This window comes from Paramisgurnus dabryanus, chromosome 2 (genome assembly GCF_030506205.2).
Source record: "Paramisgurnus dabryanus chromosome 2, PD_genome_1.1, whole genome shotgun sequence".
Classification (NCBI taxonomy): domain Eukaryota; kingdom Metazoa; phylum Chordata; class Actinopteri; order Cypriniformes; family Cobitidae; genus Paramisgurnus; species Paramisgurnus dabryanus.
In genome coordinates, this window is record NC_133338.1 from 18548680 (window position 1) to 18570814 (window position 22135).

Genomic DNA, 22135 nt, shown 5'->3' on the forward strand with positions numbered 1-22135 from the left:
TTCTCACTCTGTCTTTTTTTCTCCTAGCCAAACTTTCTTCTGCTCAAGGCAAATCCAGGAGACCTCATAGTTTCCCTTCTTTTCCATCTTCCCCTTCTACTCCTGACCCTGCCCTCTCTGACTTTGGTTCCTCAAATAATTCCATGACTCTAACACGGCCCTCAAAAATATATCGCACCTCATTGGCTGAGCCAGGTTCTGCCCTCACAAAGCCTACAAGTATGCCCTGTGCCACAGAGACAGGTACATTTTAAGCATTATAATACATTATAAGTTAATGTTGCAGAATATTAAACCCGATTAAAAATAGATCTGATTCCTGTGAATACAGTCTGGGACAGTAGTATCTTTAGCTCCACAATTTGCAAACAACACAATTAGAAAAGCTTTTGGGTAAAGTTAACCAGTCAGTCAGTGTCTTTGGGCAGGGGTTTGTGTGACATCACATTATCAAGAAAAACAAAACAGCATTTCTAATAAGACTGCTTTGGTTTAATGGGGATTAAAAATGGAGAAGTGGGAGGATTTTATTATTGTAGGGTGGTTGTGTTTACCAACTGCCAACACATTTATGTCCAAACACATTGTAAAAGGAGATTTTGCATAATATGGGCCCTTTAATTGTGAACTGCAATAGATGCAGATCAATGCTAAAAACCCTATGAAAACAAAGTTTGTAGTTCAGAGGCTTTTACACAATATTATCTATATATTCCTCTTTGAGGCCATCTATATATGTACCTTAAACGGTTGAATAATTGTAGCAAATACACACAATACGATTTTTTCCTTAACTTTTGAGAAAGTGGATGAATGGTCACTCCTTATGTCCAACAGAAATGTCCCATACTCTAAATTATAAATATCACCTATAGTTATACAAATCAAAGAGAATTTCTACATAAAAAGTCTATTAAATGTATTTCACACCCAAACATCCTGTTGCAATTGAAAACACAAAACTTAATTCAAAAGGCTCTTTTTTTAAAGTTTACTTCTTTTCTGTTTTTTTGTCAAAACTAACATTTTTTTCTATTTTTTGCCTCTTTGTCCTCGCTCTTTGTCCGTTCTATTGTTTTAATCCATTGACTTTAATCAACATTTATTGTTTCTCATGTTTCAATTCAGCCTCTTGGCAAAGAGAGTGGAGGTCTCCCAAACTGCAGCCTGCTCTGTGCCCTGTTCCCTCTACCTCAGCAGAACATATTAACCCTATGCAGGACTTGCAGCCAACGTGCCACTCAGCCTCAACTGCCTCCTATTTTCCTGCACAAACCACTTTCCTAATGGATGCCCCTCTGCCTGCTTTATCTTCATCCCATGTGCATTCTCCTTCCCTCGTGGTTCCCCAACCAATAAAACATGTGCCCTTTACTGTTACCCCCAACTCTGCTGTAACATCTCCCATTGTTGTTTCATCCTCTGAGATACTCAACACGGTTTCTGCCTCTACCCCTTGCACTCAAATCCTCCCAACTGCCAGCATCTCCCCTCTTTCAGCCTCATTTGCTTTCTCTGCAATTGCCCCTGCTATACCATCTAGTTCTTCATCTACCCCAAAACCATGTGTTTCTGCTTTCTTGTCATCTGTTCTTCGCACCATTTCTGATACACCGATTTGTTCCTCTCCTGATGTTGGGCCTGTGGTTGCTCCACCTGTTGTCTCCGAGTCAGGTAGCAAGCAAACATTTAGCATGTTAGCATGTGTTAATGTATTAAAATAAACAGTGTTCATCTTTTGAGATTAAGATGAAATCATACATTGCCAAAGTGTTGTGGTAGTTTATGCTCTTTCAATGTAGCATGAGTATTGTGACAGTGTTTTTCTAATCCTCAGTTGTACAATTAACTTTGTGAGGAATAGCTTACCCAAAAATATTTACATTGTCAGTGTTAACTCACATGTTTTCTAAACCTGTATAATTTTCTTCTTTCTGTGGAACAGAAAATGTCATATACAAAAAATGAGCGTATAAATGGTCCATACAACTAAATTCAACAGACGGTAATTTAAATTGTACTGTAATTAGTTTATTTTTGCACTTGGATGGAATTTTGCCATCGCTGACTTTAAATATATATTCACATGTGTTGTTAGGGTCACTGTTAACGCCGACTAAATTCAATTTAAGCTGATTATTGTCAGCCGCAGCCGTTATGAAAACCAGACATTTTGTTGAATGTTTTGCCACTCAACAGGGCGAAGCAAGTCACAGGCAAGTCACTTCACGCGACAGCTTTGTTTTAAAGGCATCACTTCACGCGACAGCTTTGTTTTATATCAAACTCAAAAATGACATGAAAGTTGGTTTTTGGATGTGAAGAAAGCCAGCATTATGGAGACAGTTGATATAGTTAAGTAAGACTTCTGTGTTTTGTTGGAAATAGGCACGTAAGTGCATATTATATAAACGACACTAACATGTAGTGAATCATAAGTTATCCAGTCAGTGTTGCATAAAGTGTTGACTCGGATTCGCTCCTCCCGCAGCTAGTAACTCCTCTCGGAGATATGAAGGATGTAATACTACTCTGATTAACATCAGATATGCAGAAACAGTGTGAGTTATAGACGCTTTAATAATTTGTAGTGCAGGGATATGTTAACCTTGGTAATAGTTGAAACGATTGCTTAGAAGTATATATGAAAGTTTTTTAATCTGCTTTTTTGTGAGCAACACTAAAAATCACTGTCCACTTTCATTATATTTAAACAGCAACATAAGAACATCCTTCAAAAAGTGTCTTATGTCTTCAACACAATTATAACAATGGTTTGGTTGTAAAATTATACAGGTTTTGAGCTCTATACATAAGGCTGAGTAAATGATGACAGAATTTGTACATTCTTATACTAACTTTTCCACAAACAAATAGATATTTCTATCTTTCTACTCTTCTTTTGTAACTATCCTGTCTTCTTTTTCTATCCTCTTTCCCCATTGGTCAGTGTTGACCTCAGACCCTTTTCAAGGGGTCCAGACGTTTGAATGGAGGCATCAGGTTGTGCCCACAGTGATTCGACCTTATGTGCGTAGACCTATAGCCCCCTTTCCAGTGGAAGCACCTAGCTCTCCTTTTTCTCCTGTCAATCTTTCTTCACTCTGTTTTAAACCCACTGATTCCCACATTTATAACCAATCCTCCACTGCATCCTCAGATATTGGCTTCATTTCTGACTCAGTCACAGGTACATGTTGACCAGAACCTGTTATATGCTCCATTCTTATTGTGTGTTTGTTGAGTTTGTTTGTTTTATGAATATGTTTTGTTGTTTCACAGCAAATTGTGAACATACAAATAATAAACAGAACTTCCTGCATTTAAGACATAAAGGCTTGTTTTATAGCTGCAGTCTGTAACTGTTGTTGTATTGGGGTATTGACAGGTATTAAATAAGGACTTATTAATTTGATGTGTTTACATGACTTCCCCATCTTCAGCACCCACACATGCATTAAGCAGAGTCCTCTTCTTTCTGTTTAAGGGTATCTCGTAACAATGCTAAGATGGATGATGTCAACCTGACATTTTCCACAAAATCATCACAAAATCATTTTCAGATTTATTATTTTGAGCTTATTGTAAATCCGTAAGTAGTAAGGATTTTCAAACACTGTACTTTATGTACTTAATGTACTTTCATTTTTATTTCAACCAAAAAAGTTACAGATTACAGCTTTAAACCTTGAGCTGGTGAGACCTGTTTTACACTTTGCCATTGCTTGCATACATTACTTGCATTATAATTTTTTTTCCCGATTTTTCTTAATGTGCATGGCAGGGGGTTTAGGTATGAGGGGCGCATGGAGGATGAGCACCAACTGGCAGAAACAAAAAATCTATGGCATCTGGAGTGTGCAGTATCTTAAAACACATGGTTTGGATGATAAATTATGGTGTCAGGTAGCATATGAAACAATAATAAACTTTTTAATCTTTTTAAACAAAATTTTGCTTTTAAAAAACAGTAATTCTCAGTGGTATGTGGTATGTTGTCAGATATGGTCTTTATAAATCTGGAAATGTACTCTACTGAAATCTAGATAGACAGGTTTTATTAAAAGTGCTGTTTCATATTTTATTTCTAATGTTGGATTAAAATTGTAAAATATATTTCTGCATTTGTAAGACCCACATAAAGCCCACATTTTTACCTGTTTATTGGTTGCATGCAAACAGATAATGCAAGTAAATAGGATGAAAATGGCACACCACAAACGAAAAAGTGGTCAAAATATATGCAATTTAAATTAGCATTTGAAGGTGGGTTTAGCAGCCCCTAGGGTGACCACCATCCAACAAACCAAATGTGGGATAAGTACTAAGTTTGTGTGGGACAATGTGGGTGTTACATTTAAACTTTGTCTTTAAAAAATAAATACAGGCTACAGATTTTTTAAAGGTTGAGGACCAGGACTGCAGCAATTTTGTGATATAGTTGTTGTCTGAAAAGTCATAACATTTTCAAGTAGCTGAGTGCAAACTTATAAAAAGAGTTTGTTTGTGTGTTTTATTCACAAGATGGAAAGAGACGGCCATCACAGAATCGCTCTCGTGGTACTTTAATTTGATCTGCCTGTCGGTTCTGGCAGCGGCCCATGAAGTCAAAAGCTCATATTTGTGTGAGCGGGGTTGCTGCTTTTGACATGTTGCTGTTAAATAGTGGCTACACTTTAAAAAAATTGGAATTTGACTGTGCAAAAAAAATATACTCTTATTGATTTTTGCCAGTAAAAATATATAATTTTGAACTATACACATTTTTAGCTTTTGCTACAAATATACCAATGCTTTTATTCGTCATTACTACAAATAAGTAATTTTGATACATGCAATGACTGCCCTTTATGACATGTAGACATTTTTATCTTTATAATGTACACAATTAATAATCCTTTACATTTTTAACATTTGGCATGTTGCTGCACGCTGATGTCGCATTGCACCAGGTGTAAGAAAGGGTCCAAAGCTGTGCAGAACGACGCAAACTGGTATGGGTGGTCACCCTAGCAGCCCCAATGATCCCCAGTTATTATTTAACGTAATACTAATAAAAATAATCTTATGGTATAGTGTGTTTAATGATTGCAGTCTTTAGTCAACTTTAGTCAAAAAGATATTAACTTGCCCAGGCCAGTGCTGATAAACATTTGAGAGAACATGAATGGAGATTAGATTAATGTTCAGATTTCGTTATACTGTAGGTGCTACTTGACCTGGAAGTCTTTGAGAACAGCTGGCATGCATGACAGCTCAACTGCCTGTCCATACCACATTGTGTGCTGTGTTATTTTGTAGTGGAAAATGCATTTTCTATCTGAACAATATCTTACCCTTGTGTGCATTATATTTTGATTTGTTTCAGAGAAACACAGACATTTAAGTGTATTAACAGAGGAGGAATATCCAAATACAGTGTGTTCTGGTGAGTATACACTACAGCTTTGTATCAAACGTTTATTCTTTTATCTTTTTTACCTTCTTAATTGACATAATAGTTATTTTGTGTATTTTCCAACACCAAAGAGGATGCAGACACTGAACTTGATGTTCCTCAAAACCATGAACCTCACCCTTCCAAAACTGGAGGCAACCAAAGACCAAACATCAGTTTTGACAAGCAGCAACCTGTTTTTGGACTTGAGGTTGTAAGGCCTGCAAAAAGGTGAGTAAGATGCAGATAACTGAGTGATGCTTCCAGAATGATTTACATTAATGCCAGCTGCTGCACTGGAGAGAAAAAATGACATTTTCACTGTTGTATGTGATACACCAGTTGTGTTTGCTACAGTGGGTGACTGTATGTAGTGTTCACATAGACACTATAACTGAACACTAACATTTGTGCACCTCTATATTATTGGCTAATAATGCTTTACATGCAGCATTGTGTTCTTTTATAAACTAAATTATTTGATGAAAGTTTGTAAATAACCTTTAAAGGCACAAACAGAGAGTAATGTGTGCATGTAAAAGTTTTGCTCTTTGTTGTTTTTAAAATGTATGTTAAAGGTATAGCGGAGGATTTTTATCGAATTTTAGAAATGCAATTGCGCAACACTCCTGATTGACAACTAGGAGGACCAGGGGCGTCATGCACCAATTTTTTTTAAGGGGGCACAGTGTCAACAGCTCACAGAAATTTGTGCATACACAGACATCAAACGAAATATTATAGAGCTTTCAGTCTTTTCCATGGCACTTACATTTCTAACAATCTGAAAACCCCTGCTTTCATGCAAAAACCTCCAAAATAAAAGTGATGACTAACTTTCATATCAAATACTATTCAATCGGAATAATGACACATTTGCATCATATTCACATCTGAAACGGCATGTTTTATTTAAGTCTTAATGGCTTGTTTAATTGTGTAATTAATGCATTTTGCACAACAACTACATTATCATATAAAATTAATGTAATTTTAAATCCATAAAGTATATAAACAACGAAAATGACATAAGCTATAGCCACGTGATTGATTTTAATGTTCAATAATGATTTTAAAAAATATGTTTAGATAAAATTATTAGAGGAACGGATTTTTGCATTAAATTTTACCTCATGTGAGCATGTGAGATTCCGCGCCCGCGTGAACTTTGGCGAACTTTGGCGTTGTGCCAAGAAGATGAATCTCTGCTAATATAACGTTGAGACGGTCACATTTAAAACCATACATTTTCTACACAGAGAAGGTTAACTGCACATTACCGTACTGGGGTTTGGAAATGTTGTGAGCGTTTCTAACACGTTTTAATTCCTCAGATAGCCAAATGCAGCAGCAAGCCAGCAACAGCAGAGACCTCGTGAGCGCGCCCAGACACTGATGACGTCTGCGGCTGCGCTCTGACTGCAGCGCCAGCTGCCGCCAGAATAAAAGTAATGTAACATGATCAAAACACGATCAAAACGGCGAAAATCTCCGAAAAGTGACAAGGATGCAGCACAGAATGTATAATATTGTGCATATTAACAGATTAAAAGTCAAATAACAGATTAATGGACGCTTATTTGATTTTGAGGTTGGATGCAAAATCCATTGGCTCAAAAAAACCAAGGGGGCAGGTGCCCCCTCAGTTTGAATGGGCATGACGCCTCTGAGGAGGACCAATAGTCTTGATGATCCACCCGGAAAAAGAAAATCCTCCGCAATACCTTTAACATCATCATTTATTAATATAACGTAGAAACAAGCGCAGATCCATGCATAAATATCATCTTATGTCAGGGTTCATGTGTGATTCATGTGTGCTGCCAATGTCATTGTATGTTCATAAATGAGGCAGATGAAAATTTAAATTTTTTTTATATATTACACTCACATAAATAAAGCCTCACCCAGAGTTTATGACATGAAGAAAGTAATCCAGTTATGCACAGTAAGTTCTCAATGAATACTGAACTTTGACCTTTCAAGTTTAAATGAAAAAGCCTGAAAGTGAAATAAAAGAACGTCAAACTTGCAAAGGACTTGCAAAGCCCACATGAACAACAGTGTAGTATATTTTTTATTTTATGATTAAATATTTTGCATCAATTCATACAAATTTTTATAAATCTAATTATCATACTGTAAACTATTGCAAATAACAAATAGTTAGAATTAGTAAATTAGTGAAAAATCTTTTAAATATATTTATATTTTTTCAGGCGGACTGTAAAACAAACATAAATCTTCACACTCAAAACTTGGAGACATGAAATAAAACCTGACGTGAGATTTGATAGAAGTCTTGTGTGCACAGATGTTCACCTAGTTTTTGGTTGAATGCTTGTTTCATTAATGAGGCCCAATGTGTGCAGGTTCAAATGAATGTGGGTTGATGTTGGCTGACAGTTTTCTTTTTTATAAAGTGGGTACAGCAATCTAAATAGACATTTGAGTTACTTTGCACAATAAAGCATGTTTTGTTGGCACTAATCAACTGAGAAAAATAAATGTATGAGCATTTGCATATTTATAATCAGTAAAATTAGTATTTTGAGTGGTATATTCTCTGTAGAAGCCATAAAGTTAACTATACATTTAAATATTGTAAATATAGTGTTTAATATCTCAATGTTCATGTTCACTTGTTTTATGGTGTTTGGTGCTCCCCCTGTGGTGAATGGTAAGAGTTGTACCTGCCTTGGCACTTCTAGTCCCAATATAGTCCATGTAAATCCAAGTTCTGAGCCAGCCTGGTAGTGGACTGGGGTCAAGTGTCTCCGTGTCTTACAGTCTCCTTGTAGGGCAGCTCTAGTATTAAGAATGGTTTCAACATCCTTGTTTGAGTGACTGGAATTCATAGTTCTGTCCCTATCAGAAGTTTTCAGAGCTGAGGGGTTGGGTGAAGGATTGAGGTTCATGCATGAGACAGATGGTCTATCCATATGGGCATCTCCCAAGGAGCACTGTCCTAGAGAAAAATCAGTTCTGAAATCCATACTCAGACTGGCCAAAATGAAGTAGGTCTTGGCAAACACAGAGGAGCAGAGAAATTAGAGGGAGCGGTTTACAGGTGGAGCCTTGGCCACGTCTGTTACATGGGTTCAGAGTGAGTTAAACAACCAGAGCAGACAGTTGGTCGACTTGATGGATGCGAACAGATCCACTTTCACCTTGCTGAATTTCTGGCACGCCACCTCCGAGTGGAGTCTCCACTCTTTGGCCATCAACTCGTGCTTAACAGAATGTCTGCACTCATGTGTGTTTGCTGGCAACACACCCCAAGTGTGGGACCCATGGTAGAAACTGTGATGATTTCATAGAGAAAGGGTACAGGGCATCTTTGTATAACCCTTATGACTCACAAAGGATCACCCAGAGGGGTGATCAACATGAGATGCATAGTCACTTTAAGAGGTGCTTGGGATGGTGTTCAAACATGGGTTGCCGAAAGAACTTATGCATTAAAAGCATTCCCTAACATCAAACCCATGACAAACTATGTGTTAGCTTAAAAAGGAACTAAATATGTGTCTCTTTTACTTTTAATGGTTAGCAAAGTGAATCAGGTCTTCGTATATTATTTATAACAATACATCAGCTGTGGCTTTTTAGATGAAATAATATGATTTTTTTTGAAAACATATCACTATGGGGAAAAGCACAGGCCATGTGATTAATACTATCATTTCAGATTAGGTCAGTACTGTATATATACAAATGCTTATACAAATGCTATTGCTTTTGCCTGTAGGCACTTTGATAGACTTTAAAGCTGATGATTGCGCATGCAGGCATCTAAAATAACGATAGTTTTTATAGCTATATATTTATTTTAAATAAATACATTTTATTAAATTAAACATCAACAGTTCTGATCGGTCCTGATCTTTTCTTCCTAGGCCAGAGAGTTTGGCCTCCTTGCTGCCATATGACCATATGTCACCTCATGTCTCTGATGTTAAATATTTTGAGCTGCCACAACCAGAACTGTCTGATGCAGAGAGAATGCCCACCTATGTAGTCCCCAAAACTATCCCAGAATCTTCTGTGGTCTCTGTCTTCACCTCCTCAATAAATGTGGTCCAGTCCATGCCATCAGATAATATACAGAACTCTACTGAGCATGCTGTTTCGCAGTCAGTTGCACAAATGCAAACAACAAATGAGATAGGTCCTCATGAAGACAAGACCTTGATAGAGTCCTCTTATGTTATAAGTAGTGTTCAAAAAGTGGATAGAATACAAGAACAGACAATAAGTTCAGAATGTATGACAAAGCTCCATCATTCTGATCCAGAAAAGTCCCAGTCACATCATCTTGATAAGGGGTAAGTGTGGAATGACACACGTGTTGTATCATAAATTTAGTCAGTTTAGTTTTCACATGTACACTAGTGTATATACTGTATGATGGCGTTTAGTTTTAAAGGTTTGAGAATACAGCTACATGCATTACGCTAGCATACATGTACAAACTGAAACTTTTATATTTAAAGCTTGCAATACTCTATTAATATAGTCTGCATATTGTTTGTGTTGTTGTCCGTTTGCTTGTTATACGTATCCATTTTACATCTAACCTGTGACCTGTGATCTAATGTTCCTTAGCACCACAAGCATGGATGCTTTGCTACCCTTATCACCACAAATGTCTCCATGGTCAACATCTGTATTGGCTGATGATACAGCTGAGAATCATACGGGTGACTTGTTTGAAGACAAGCTGCTGATCAACCAGGAAGCTAGCATTTTTCCCTCTGAATATAAGAAAAAGAGCGAAGGAGAGGAGGCTATGAAAAGTATGGCTGTGTCAAGATGCTTTGAAGATGTCAGTCGTGTTCCTTCTATGCCCAACATGGCACTTCTTCTTCCAGCCTGTCCCAAAACTGCTTTGCTACCAGGAATGCCATCTTTAACTTTTCCAGAAGGGTTGACCTATAGGGCTTGGGAGTCTGTAAAAATATTTAATGAGTGTATTAAGGAAGAGAAACCAGCAGAATGTCTTGACGTGGAATATGCATTTTATAACACAAGTACAGTGAAGAATATGATGTTGCTACAGTCGGCATGTCCAAGAACTGCCAACATCCCAGGATTTCCATCATTGCTATTTCATATGGAACAATCCCCCAACATGGTTAGCCTCCTTTGGACATGTCCCAAAGTCTCTCTAGTGCCTGGTTCACCTTCAAGATATCCAATTATTTGGTCAGATGAAGGATACTGTAATAAGAATTTGGTATTATGGGAGAGACATTTTAGGAAAAGTAATGAGCAAAGTTTGATAATGTCCTCAATTAAAGCTAAAAATATGGCTGCATTGAAACCATCATGCTCAGCAGCACCCAAGATTCCTGGATTTCCATGTGCTCCAAAACCGGGTATACCAACGAGTATGGCAAGTATTTTCCAATGTTGTCCAAAAGTGTCCTACATTGCTGGATTTCCATCTGTAAAAGACCTTAATTCATGTCAAAATAGTGCCCAACTGTGGCCATCCAACGATGATTTATCTATAATAATTGCACAAAGAAATCTGTCATATTTGAACATCCTTTTGCCTTTGGAAGACATTGATCTTAATCAATTAAGGGGAATTGTGAGCATAGTGCCAGCTTGCCCAGGAAAAGCAAGAATTCCTGGTTTTCCATCTGTACCAAAACAAAAACAAGACATTGCATACAACATGACAAAATTTGTACCTTCCTGCCCAAAAGTCACTTTGGTCTCTGGACTATCTTCTATACAGATCCTTACAAAAACAGATTTCGTTAAAGAATGGCCAGAGAACATGAAACCAGTTTGGATTAAGACACTAGCATATCAGCCATGTAATTCAATCTACCAATGTCCAGAACAGTATAAGATTCCACAAGACAACAATGCTAATAAGAGAATGGCATCAATAACACCATCTTGCCCAAGACACGCAAGAACACCTGGATCCCCTTCTGCACCATGGCTTGCACCTGAAACCCAAATAATTTCTGGAACACTATCAACCTGTCCACTGATTGCTAAAACTCCAGGAATATCCTCCTTAAACATGAGCAAAATTGATAAGGCTATGGTAAATAACTGGTCTTTTAAGGACAATGCTCTTTTGGTGAGAAGGTGTTTAAAAGAAACACCAATGAACCCATCTAAGGAGAAGAAAGTTGCTTATCAGGATGAAGAACGTTTTAGAATGCATGCTATTTTGCCATGTTGCCCAGCTAAAGCAAGTGTTACTGGCTTTCCTTCTGCACATCCTTTGGTCATGGTTTTAATTTCCCCTTCTTGCCCCACAGTTTCAATAGTACCTGGAATGCAATCAAGCAAAATATCCAAAGTGGAATTTCAGTGGTTTGTAAATGAGACACCGTTATGGGTTGAAAAACCGAAGAGTAGGCTTTGTCAACTCAAACATCCTGTTCTGCCTCAGTACAGGGAAATCAAGGATGAAGCAATCAAAAGAAATATGTTAGCTTTGCGACCATCTTGTGCAACCAGTTCTAAACTGCCTGGCTTCCCATCAGCACCAGGGCCAAAAAAGAAAGGAAAAGTACCAGATATGGTTTCTATTATGACATGTTGTCCACATCGTACTAAATTATCTGGTATTCCATCACTTGACTTAGGAAATGGGACATCTTTAGCCACATGGCCTTTTAGGCACATGCCTCTGTACAAGCGGATCCTGAAGGATGAGTCAAATATAATAGGCACTTCATTAATAAACTGTGTGCATCAGTCGAATTTTCAAATGGCAAATATGACTACTGTGCCATCTTGTGCAAGGCAGTCAAGTGTGCCTGGATTTCCATCCACATATAGTTGTTTATGGTCAACACAATTTGATGGCCATAAACAAGGATATTCAAAAGTGCTTGGTGTGACAGATGTTGAAGTAGATCTTTTCTCGCCAAACAAATCTGACCATAGATTTGTATTAGAGGAGACCAAGGAGATTATAAACTTTTCGTCCAAGGAAGGAGATAAGGGAATCCTTGAGAGGGGGTAAGTTTAGGTGTCTGTGTAAAATAAAAACCTTTATTTTCTGGTCCTGTGTAAGTGAAACATGCATAAAATACTTTCCATTAACACCTTTTCCAGGAACATACATTGCAGAATGTGGCATTCCATACCAGACATGCCACTATTATTGACTGTTGGGAAGAGGTGAGTTTTTTTGAAAACACAAGACAAAATATGAACTTCAGTGTTTTGTCTTGCACTAATTACCATAAAAACCTTACGTCTGCATCTAACATTGGTAGCTATTGATCTGTCAAAAATTCAAACTCATGGCATGTGTGCAGTGTTGGAGACACAATAAATATTGATGTGCTTACTAGTGCATGATGGAATGAGATGGAATGATGCATGCAGACAGTGTGCCATCTTGTTTTGTCATAAAACCTCACATTTGCCATCTGATGTTTTTCCTCAGATCTGAAAGTGATCAGATCCTACCTTCTTCCACATGCAGTGAGACTTACATAGATAGTCTGGCTAAAAACAGTGTGGTGGATAAGGGTATAATATGGACATCAACAGAAAGACCAGATCAGTTGGCTTATGAATTGAAGAAAGGACAGACTACCGATGGTCATACAGGAGTGCAGCAAAATTGTGTACCAAACATGGTAGATCTTCTTCCATCATGTCCATTGTTCTCCAAGGTTATTGGATGTCCATCTACAGCCCTTTGTAGCCAACATGAAACAGACAAAATCAACTGGCCCACTGATTTATTTATAATTTGGGACAAGACACATAAATCTACAAAAAACATTTTGTTAACACAATTTCAGTCCCTCTCTGAGGTATCTCTCACCTACACATGTCCAAATAAAACAAGAATTCCTGGCTTTCCATCTGCTAAGAGAACAGCTGTTTTGGGAAGACATTTCATGAGTGCATTGTGTCCATCTTGCCCAGAGACATCAATTGTTATTGGCACACCTTCCCGGTCCCAAATTCCAGAGAAAAAGGATCATGAGGAGTGGCTTAGCATAAAAACGTCATTTTTGGAAAAACACTCAAAACCTAAGCCAATTTTAAATATTGAATGTCCAGTTGAGTATTCTGCCACTCCAAGGATGGTGGCCATGGTCTCATGCTGTCCACATTCAACATGTATTCCTGGTTTTCCATCTGCACCAATGAGCAAAGTAACAACTATTCAGTCATGGGAAGAGTCAAGTCAGGAAAATCTCTTATCTACTAATCCAAAAGATTCAACAATTGCTGAGTTGAAACAGAATATTGATGCCAAGTGTGCAAAGGAGGCACCTCATGATAATTTAACCATACAATCTCAAAGAGCTGCACAGATGTTGGATTCTATCCCTATAGCTCAAATAGAGCCAAGTATGTTGGAGCTTTTTCCATCTTGTCCACTGCTTTCTAGTATCCCAGGATATCCATCTTTAAGGGACCTTCCAAGTGTAGAGTGGATTACTGAAAAGTCAATAATATCCTGCAATTTATTGATGGAGAAACCAATTGGAATTTTTGACACTGGCACTGGAAAAGTTGGCGATCACTCAGAGATAGCAATGGCACCAACATGCCCACAAGCGTCATGTATTCCAGGATTTCCATCTAGACCTCATCCTAAATCACACATTAGGCCAAGCATGCAAAACATTTACTTCTCTTGCCCAACAGTTTCTTATATAGCTGGCTGTCAGAGCATCCAGACACCTAAAACATCCAACTGGCCTATGAATGCAGTAACCATGTGGTCAATCCCAATGAAACTTCCTGTTGTTGTGGACATGGACACACTACCACAACAAACCATTTCTAGAATGTTTGCATTATCTCCAACATGTCCATCAGTCGTCTGTATCCCAGGTTTTCCATCTGTGCCCAAACCAATAATGCTACACATCCTTCCAACTTGCCCCGAGAAGTCTAATATTATTGGATTTTCTTCTAAAGGGGGACTAAAGCATTTAGACTGGTCAATTGACAAGAAAACATTGTACAGTATACCTCTTAGAAGCAAGCATGTTGCTATTGTTGAAAGACTGGATTGGATCAATGACTTATCAAAAATAATGTTTGCATTGACCCCAACCTGTCCACTACAAGCAAGCATACCGGGATTCCCATATGCATATAAGCACAAAGTTAAGCTGCCTCCCAGTATGACTGAAATTCATCAGTGTGTTCCGAAGATGTCAAAAATCATTGGATTTTCATCAAGTGAACATAAAGTGAACGCAGAATTGTGGCTTACTAATGAAAAGTCCCTAATGGAGAAGCCACTGAAACCTAAATCAGAACTACTTGTACAATTTTCTGTGGATTCATCATCTGAGCAAATTTACATGTGTATTTTGCACATGTTTTCACTAGTGTCAACCTGCCCAAGAGAAGCTTGTATACCTGGTTTTCCCTCTTTACCCCACATTAAAGTGGAAGGTTTCTATCTCAATAAACAGCCAGACATAGTCAACCTTTTACATTCATGCCCAAAGTTTTCTTTCAACTTAGGCATTCCTTCAGTAAATTTTGTACCTATAGAGGAATCTCAGCTTAACATGTGGTCAACTCAGAGATCGATGTGGATCAAACCCTTTAAGGAGAGACTTGTTTTGTCTGTTGGTCATACAAAGATTTATGAAGAAGATTCCAAAACTATGATCTTGCTTGCTCCTACCTGCCCTGATAAGGCACAAATCTATGGGTTTCCTTGCTTAGAAAGGCCCATAAAAGAAAAGTGCACAATGACATCTATTGTGCAACCTTCTCCAGAAGTTGCCCAGCCTGTAACCAATGAAATACATTTCAACAACAAAGTAATGGATGTGCCATGTGGTCCAGCTGACGCAAAACTTCTTGGTTTGACAGATACTTCTACAAGTTCTGTATTAAGTCCACCCCACCAACATACTGAATCTGAATCCATATTTACCCAACACGTAGAATCAGAAAGAAATCAATTGCCTGAAATTAAAGAAACTGGTAAGAGGCTAAGATTGTGGCTGGAAAGTTTGAGCAATATTTACTGTATTCTCAGTAAATGTACATAGAATTTCTTTGTATTTGTTCCTTTATAGACAAGGCCATAAAAATAGAATGTATTTATGAGGTGGCCTTGCCTAAAGGGTGAGTTACAAAGCATGTTCTTCTGTGAAAACTGTTAGAAGTGAACTTGTTTCGTTTTGCATGTGCATCAGTTGTCATGACATAGTATTTTTGACTTCATCAATGAATTCTTCGTATGTTTTATTGTATTACTTGAATGTATTATATATAAAGAGCTCACATGCAAAAACCGCTAAACAACAAAAAATTAGATATGTTGACTGAATGCTCTATGCAAGTATTATATGTTCATCAAATGCAAACGATTTTTCAGCAAGCTGCAAGACTTTTTTTGCCCGGTTAAATAAGGTTGACCAAATATACTAGGATATTGACCAAATGTTTGAGCCAGGGGTGTCAATCGGGTATGGCAGGGGGTGGCGACTGCCATACCTTGGCTGCCTGTTCACGTCAATGCAAAACAATAATTTATTACAGGACTTTAGACCAACTTATAATTTAGGAAAAATTATGCAATGCGAATTAAGTAACGTCTCACACAAAGGATTGGAGGTCTCTTTAGCAGTGTTAAACTTACCCTAGAAGTACCACTAAACTCTACGACGGATACTCTAAAGGAACAGTATGTAAGAAATTTATATCAATTAATCATAAAATGGCCCTGAAATGTCACTAGACATTAAGAACTCATTTTCATTTCAAATACTTATATCACTCACAACAGTGGTCTGGCCAGGATATTGTAATTTAAAAAGTGCAGTTGCAGCCCTCAACTGATGTTTATGTTGTCATTTTGTGTATTGGCCACCAGTTGTGTGATTGCAGTACCAGTTTTAGCCACAAGTTTTGTGATTGCAATACCAGTTTTGGCTACAATCCTGCATACTGTTCCTTAAAGAAATGCAGTTTTACAAAATATATCTAAAAAATGCTATTCATTATTACATAAACGTAATAACACAACACATATTAATAAGAAACAACTATATTTACAGTAAAGTTAAGGTTAAACTTGGCATTTTATAATGTTACGTTGTTTTGCTGTGTTAAGAACAAAGCAGTGTGTGATTTATCTTTAATTTGACTCTTCTGACACACACTCACCATATTTTATGGCTCATGCGTTTGTCTTCTGCTTTTTCTCTCAGGAAACAGGATAACCTTTTGACGAAATTGTCATGCATATCACTTTGTCAAATTGCTTCCATGATGTTCTCATCAATAGTTTAAAGCGTTGTGCTTTGTTGTGATATTTGAGCTTGGTTGCTGCAGCAGCATGCATGATAGGGTCAGGTTTGGGAATAAATTAAAATATATGTATATGTCTGATTGAGTTAGTAAGATTGTTTGAATTCACCAGAGTCTACCAGCTTTCAGTGAATTGACACCACTGTTTTGATTCTTCTACCTTTGTTTTGAAAGGACAGTGAAGTATGACTGAAAAATTTGAATTTAAAGGAAATGACTAAAGTGAAATAATTCTATGGACCTTTTCATTGCCGTTAAAGAGAAATTGCATAACCTAAACATAAGAGCATAATATTGAAATGCTCATTTACATAACATGTCAGACCCAGTTGGAGGGTTTTGCATCTGAACTCTTAATATATTTACTTGAGATCTTCAGCATTTGGAAGGTTTATGCAAAGACATGTATGCCAGTTATGCCCCATTGTGTCATTCAAAATTGTCCACAGCATGAATAAAATTCACCACAGCATGATTTGCATTACCTAATAAATATGTGACTCTGTGACTAACAGTTTGTTATATCATCTCGTCCTGTGTTGTGCCTGAAATTTTTTGGTGCTCTTTTTATAAACATGCATAATGCACATGAACAACATAAAAGAGTCTGTTTGCCTTCTTTTTGAAAAGTGACCCATTCTTTATTAGTATCAGTAGCGAACCGGAGTATTTTCTGGAAGAGCAACATTTTGGAGAGCAATCTTCTAGTAAATCCCACGATACCACAGAGCAAGGGGATACTGATATAGTATTAGGATGGGAAGTCTTGGAAGCAGATGATACTTCTACAGAAAATGAAGGATCTTCTGGTCTTGTAAAGACTATAGTTGATGTCTTTCACAAAGGGTAAGCAAAAAACAAAACAGATATAAACATTAGCCTGTTGACACAGATCTCAATTTGAAGTTAAATTTTTACCCCACTGAAAAGACCAAATTAAAGGCATTCCATGCAGTTTGATGTTTTTGTCAAACAGCGACCCCTAGAGTCACTGGGGAAAACTTGCAACTGTCGTAATTTCGCACGCCCACTCTGTACGTACCTGTTAGGATAGTGTTGGGCGTGAGATGGACTTCGAAGATAATGACCAGGGAATGTTTCACAGTTTCATACAAATATTAGGCTACTGCATGTCTACTAAACTACAGATGATGGTAATAGGATAATATGAAGTTTATGCCAAGTGTAGAGTAGGCATATAATAATAAAAGTAGCCTACCGCGTTTGCTGGCTTATTACGTTTTTACAAGATTGCAGCTTAATCACAAGTAAACAGTCTATAGTCTAACGTTATGTCTACTGTATAATTTCATTTGTTTTTTAATTGTAATGTAAACATTACAAAATGTATTGACAAAGTTAATTGTATACGTTGCATTATTTCATAACATTGGCCGTTATTCGTTGGCCATAAGCAATCGAAATTAGACAAATGACTACGTACACATCACAACACAACACTTGAGTTTAGATGGCCAAAAAAAACATGTAAGAGAAACGAGTGTTTGTTAGCAAGTCTGCTAAATGCTCTTATGATCGTAAGCTAGCTAGACCCTTGTTGAAGTTATTTTACTGGTCTAATTATCAACACTGGATGAATGAACAGCTTAGTAAAAAAATACACACTACAAGCAAGCGCAACCACATACAACATAGACCGCAAACAAATTTACAAATAAAAGATTTACTTACTTGTCCATCAACAAGATCGCCAGATCAGCATCCCTTTTGCATCCAGGGCTGTCTATTAGCTCACACCAACGAGTAAAAACCTGACCGCGTGGGACTCTTGTCCGGTTCCTAACTCGGTCAGATTCTCTTTTTCGCTTTCTACTCTCTTCCGAACGGATTTTCTTAGCTGTTTCCCTCATCGAGCATCACGTCTCAAATGCGCGCGTGCAGTTGTTGTTACAGGCTTGTTGTTACAGGCTTGTTTGACTTCGTGCAGCGCTGCAGGAACCAACAGCCGGATGACGTCAAAGTGCCGTCTCGGATCATTCTCGCGGTACTTTTACGTCATCCGACTGCCGGTTCTTGCAGCGCTGCACGAAGTCGAACAAGCCTAACGTGTGTGACGTCGTTGCCGTAAAGCAAGTCGTGATTCTCGCGAGATTTGTCAGGGGCGGTTCTCTCAAGCTTGCATTGCTGGTTTTGGTAGCGGCGTCCTTCCCGAGCTTCAACAGGGGGATGATTCGCCATACTATGACTTCGTTTACCATCGAAATGACTTTGAAGCTGTTATATTAAGGTAAAATAACTGCATAGTGTGTCTTTAAATTAGCATTAAAATCCCAAGCGACCAGTATGGCAGGTGTTTTTAGTAGGCTGCCCTGCTCATAGAAGTTTTTTTGGTTCATTTTTTTTGTTACAATCTATTTAAATGTTTTCTTGAGAAATCTAATTCATTGCATCAATTCCCATCTTTTCTGATGTAATAATAATTGTCATGCATTTCCAGGAATATTACATTAATAGTCATTTTTGGAAAACATCATATACCGATTTTTTTTTTTAGTTTGGGAAACATTTTTACGTTTTAATTCAAGTGTTACTCTCTCTTAGTTATGAGACCGTTGCAGCAATATGGCAGCCCTCTAGTACCGAATCAGTCTTGGACACATTAGATACTGCCAACACCCTTTCTTTTTCTATGGATCATGAGGACAGAAGCATTCAACAGGCCAGTGGATTGGAGGCACTCGGGCAGGCAGCAGAGCCTGAAGGGTTAGATTTTGCTGAACCCTACATGTGGCGTTTGGTTAGTGGTCGTTCGGAATCATCACTCTCATCAACAGAGAATGAAAGCTGTTCTTTAGAAGAAGAGGATTTTTGTCTAATGAGGAAATGGCCCCCTTTGACAGAGGCTGATCTTAATGAGATGACCAAAGAGGAACAAGAGGACAACATGCGTGTTGACTCATTAGTGCAAGAGGGGACGGGTGTTGCTCAAGAGCAGGATTTTAAGAAAACTAATAGTGTTGATGAGAATGTGATGGAGGACGTTGTAAAGTTAAAGAGAGTACAAGATCAAGCAGAAGCAGAATTTTCGGCCACATTATTGCCAGAAAAGGGGTGAGTTTGTTGCATTCGACCCCAGGTCGGAGTTTCGCGAATGACAGCACGGCTTCTGCAAATTAATTGTTGGTTGTTTTTTGCTTAGTGTTCCTCATTTTTATTAGCTCACATTTCGCACATTTATTTAGTGAGCTTATAAAATGTTTATGTCCTTGGGTCTAATTCTTCACAAGTGGCACCAAACTGAATAACTAACTCCCCCAATCCCCTCAGACATACAGTACAGGTAGTCCCACCCCAAACATGCCTTATTGAGATACGTGCACTTTGCAACAATGCACATTGGGAATACAAGTACATAAACATTTTTTGCATTCATTAGAATGGAGGTCTCCAACCCTGCTTCTGATGAGTTACCATCCTTCAGATTATAGCTCCAACCCCAATCAAACACCACTGATCTATATAAATGACTGGATTGCGCATAGACGCTTAACGTAACAGCGTGAGGTGAAGCCAGCACTGAGTTCAAGCAGCCATCTTGGTAAGCCCAACCAGCAGAGGGCATAAATGACTTACATTCAGAATCATGCTCTAAATTCACCCGGTTTACAGTGATCAGTCACACAAGATCAATTTATAGGATATGTGTACGTAAATTTCTTGTTAATTCTGGTGTTATTTGCAATGTTTATGTTTTAATTGGGCAGGATAAGGGATTTATAGAAAACATTATGGTGAGTGTGTCTGCTGCATTCTGTTAATGACACAGGTTTAAAAAAAGTTTTTTTGACATTAAAGGTAGGGTAACAGATTTGATCCTGAAACATTTTTAGTTATGCTGGTTAAAAGTCTCCTCACATCCTGATAGCAATCACTGTGTTAAGTTGTTTAAATGTATTTGTAAAAATTTATGTCATCTGTGAAAGGCGTAGGACCAAAAAATGTTCAACAAATCATAGATTTCGGTCCGAACGGATGTTTCCTTTTATGTCCCTCATACGTAAGCGTAATTTGAATTCCCACCGCGCAGCGAGTCCACGCAGATACCATACGTCATCGGCGCATTCACGTGCGCTCTGTCTGTAAACAGCGAGAAAGGCAAACTTTTCTGCTGAATTGACGACCTACACAGGAGCAACAAAACAAAATGCATCTTTTATAACAACAACAGCAAAAACTGCCTGGATCAGCAAGAGCAAAAATCCAAATTAGCATCAGTAACTTTACTGCTTTACCACGAGATGCACACAGCTGCAGGAGTCAAAGGGTCTGAAAGGGTCATTGCACGGTTTATTTTGGTAAGGTAGGTACGCAATATGTTTGTATTGAGATGGATTCAGATATTATACTTTGATGAAACGTTGTGTTGCTTATGAAATTTGTGTTCGTTTACGGATTAGCATAACGATATAGTTACTACGTCTACACAACCGAACCTGTGCTTAAACTAATTCTGATGTAAACCAGTTGTTTATGTTGGTTATTTTGGAAGTGTTATTCACTTTGTACTGCAAAGTTTTCTCACTGGTGAATGAGACATGAGACGTGACCGTCTGATCTATGCGTGTTCATGTGTTTGGAAAGAGGCGTGACTTTGGAGAGCGATTTGACTTGAGGGTGGGATCGGGATTTCAATTCTAGGCGGCTACCGTTAGCATTTTTTTAAAATGTGTTACCCTACCTTTAAGCGGTCAGCGTTTTTTCTCTGAATAAGTTTAGGTAACTTGTAAAGATAACATAATTACAAAATTATTGCATGCACATACTGTACAAAGCATGATTATTTATTTAGATTTCAGAATGAGCACGTTTGTCATTAATAATAAATATGCTGTGGTCTGTCCGCTGATCTGATGCAATGAAGATGAATGTATAGTAATTTACTGTTTAAAAAGCAAAGTGTACAACATTCAGTAAATAACTATGTACATCATTAGGACGTTTGCATTGCATTAATGTACAGGGAGACTTCAGATATAAAAATAGAGATGAGTAAAGTGATGTTTTATCATTAAAATCTGATAACGTCCATTGATTTAATAGAACATTTGGGTATACCAACATGGCTTCAATTTTGATGTCATGCGCAATCCAGTCATTTATAAAGATCAGTGTCAAACACAGCTGAAGCAGCTAGTCAAGGTGTTCAGGGTTGCTTGATAATGGGTTGGAACTGAAATCTGCAAGTCGGTAACTCACCAGGAGCAGGGTTGAAGACACCTGCATTTGCAAAACTAAGGTCCTCACCCTATTACTGTAACTCAAATATCTTATACTCTTCACTGTTTTTACCATAGGTCGGGTAAAATTATTAGTCTTTCAGAGACAACAGCTCATGTTCCTGCTGTAGTTAGTTTGTCAAATTGTGCTGGTACAACATTTTTTACA

General features: G+C 37.8%; 1 protein-coding gene across 10 annotated transcripts in view; it reads left to right on the plus strand.

Moving 5' to 3' along the window:
* Positions 1–22135, plus strand: part of ehbp1l1a (EH domain binding protein 1-like 1a) — a 64157-nt gene that overhangs the window by 21131 nt on the left and 20891 nt on the right. For 4 of the 10 annotated variants that reach the window (XM_065275487.2, XM_073812001.1, XM_073812010.1 and 1 more), the window contains 12 exons: positions 28–243; positions 1129–1674; positions 2951–3190; positions 5369–5428; positions 5530–5668; positions 9337–9765; positions 10046–12436; positions 12533–12598; positions 12870–15397; positions 15493–15541; positions 17378–17575; positions 19292–19801. In XM_065275487.2, the coding sequence (XP_065131559.1) occupies positions 28–243; positions 1129–1674; positions 2951–3190; positions 5369–5428; positions 5530–5668; positions 9337–9765; positions 10046–12436; positions 12533–12598; positions 12870–15397; positions 15493–15541; positions 17378–17575; positions 19292–19801 (7372 nt within the window). The remainder of the gene's footprint in view (positions 1–27; positions 244–1128; positions 1675–2950; positions 3191–5368; positions 5429–5529; positions 5669–9336; positions 9766–10045; positions 12437–12532; positions 12599–12869; positions 15398–15492; positions 15542–17377; positions 17576–19291; positions 19802–22135) is intronic. The other 6 variants (XM_065275489.2, XM_065275490.2, XM_073812000.1 and 3 more) reach the window with 5 other exon arrangements.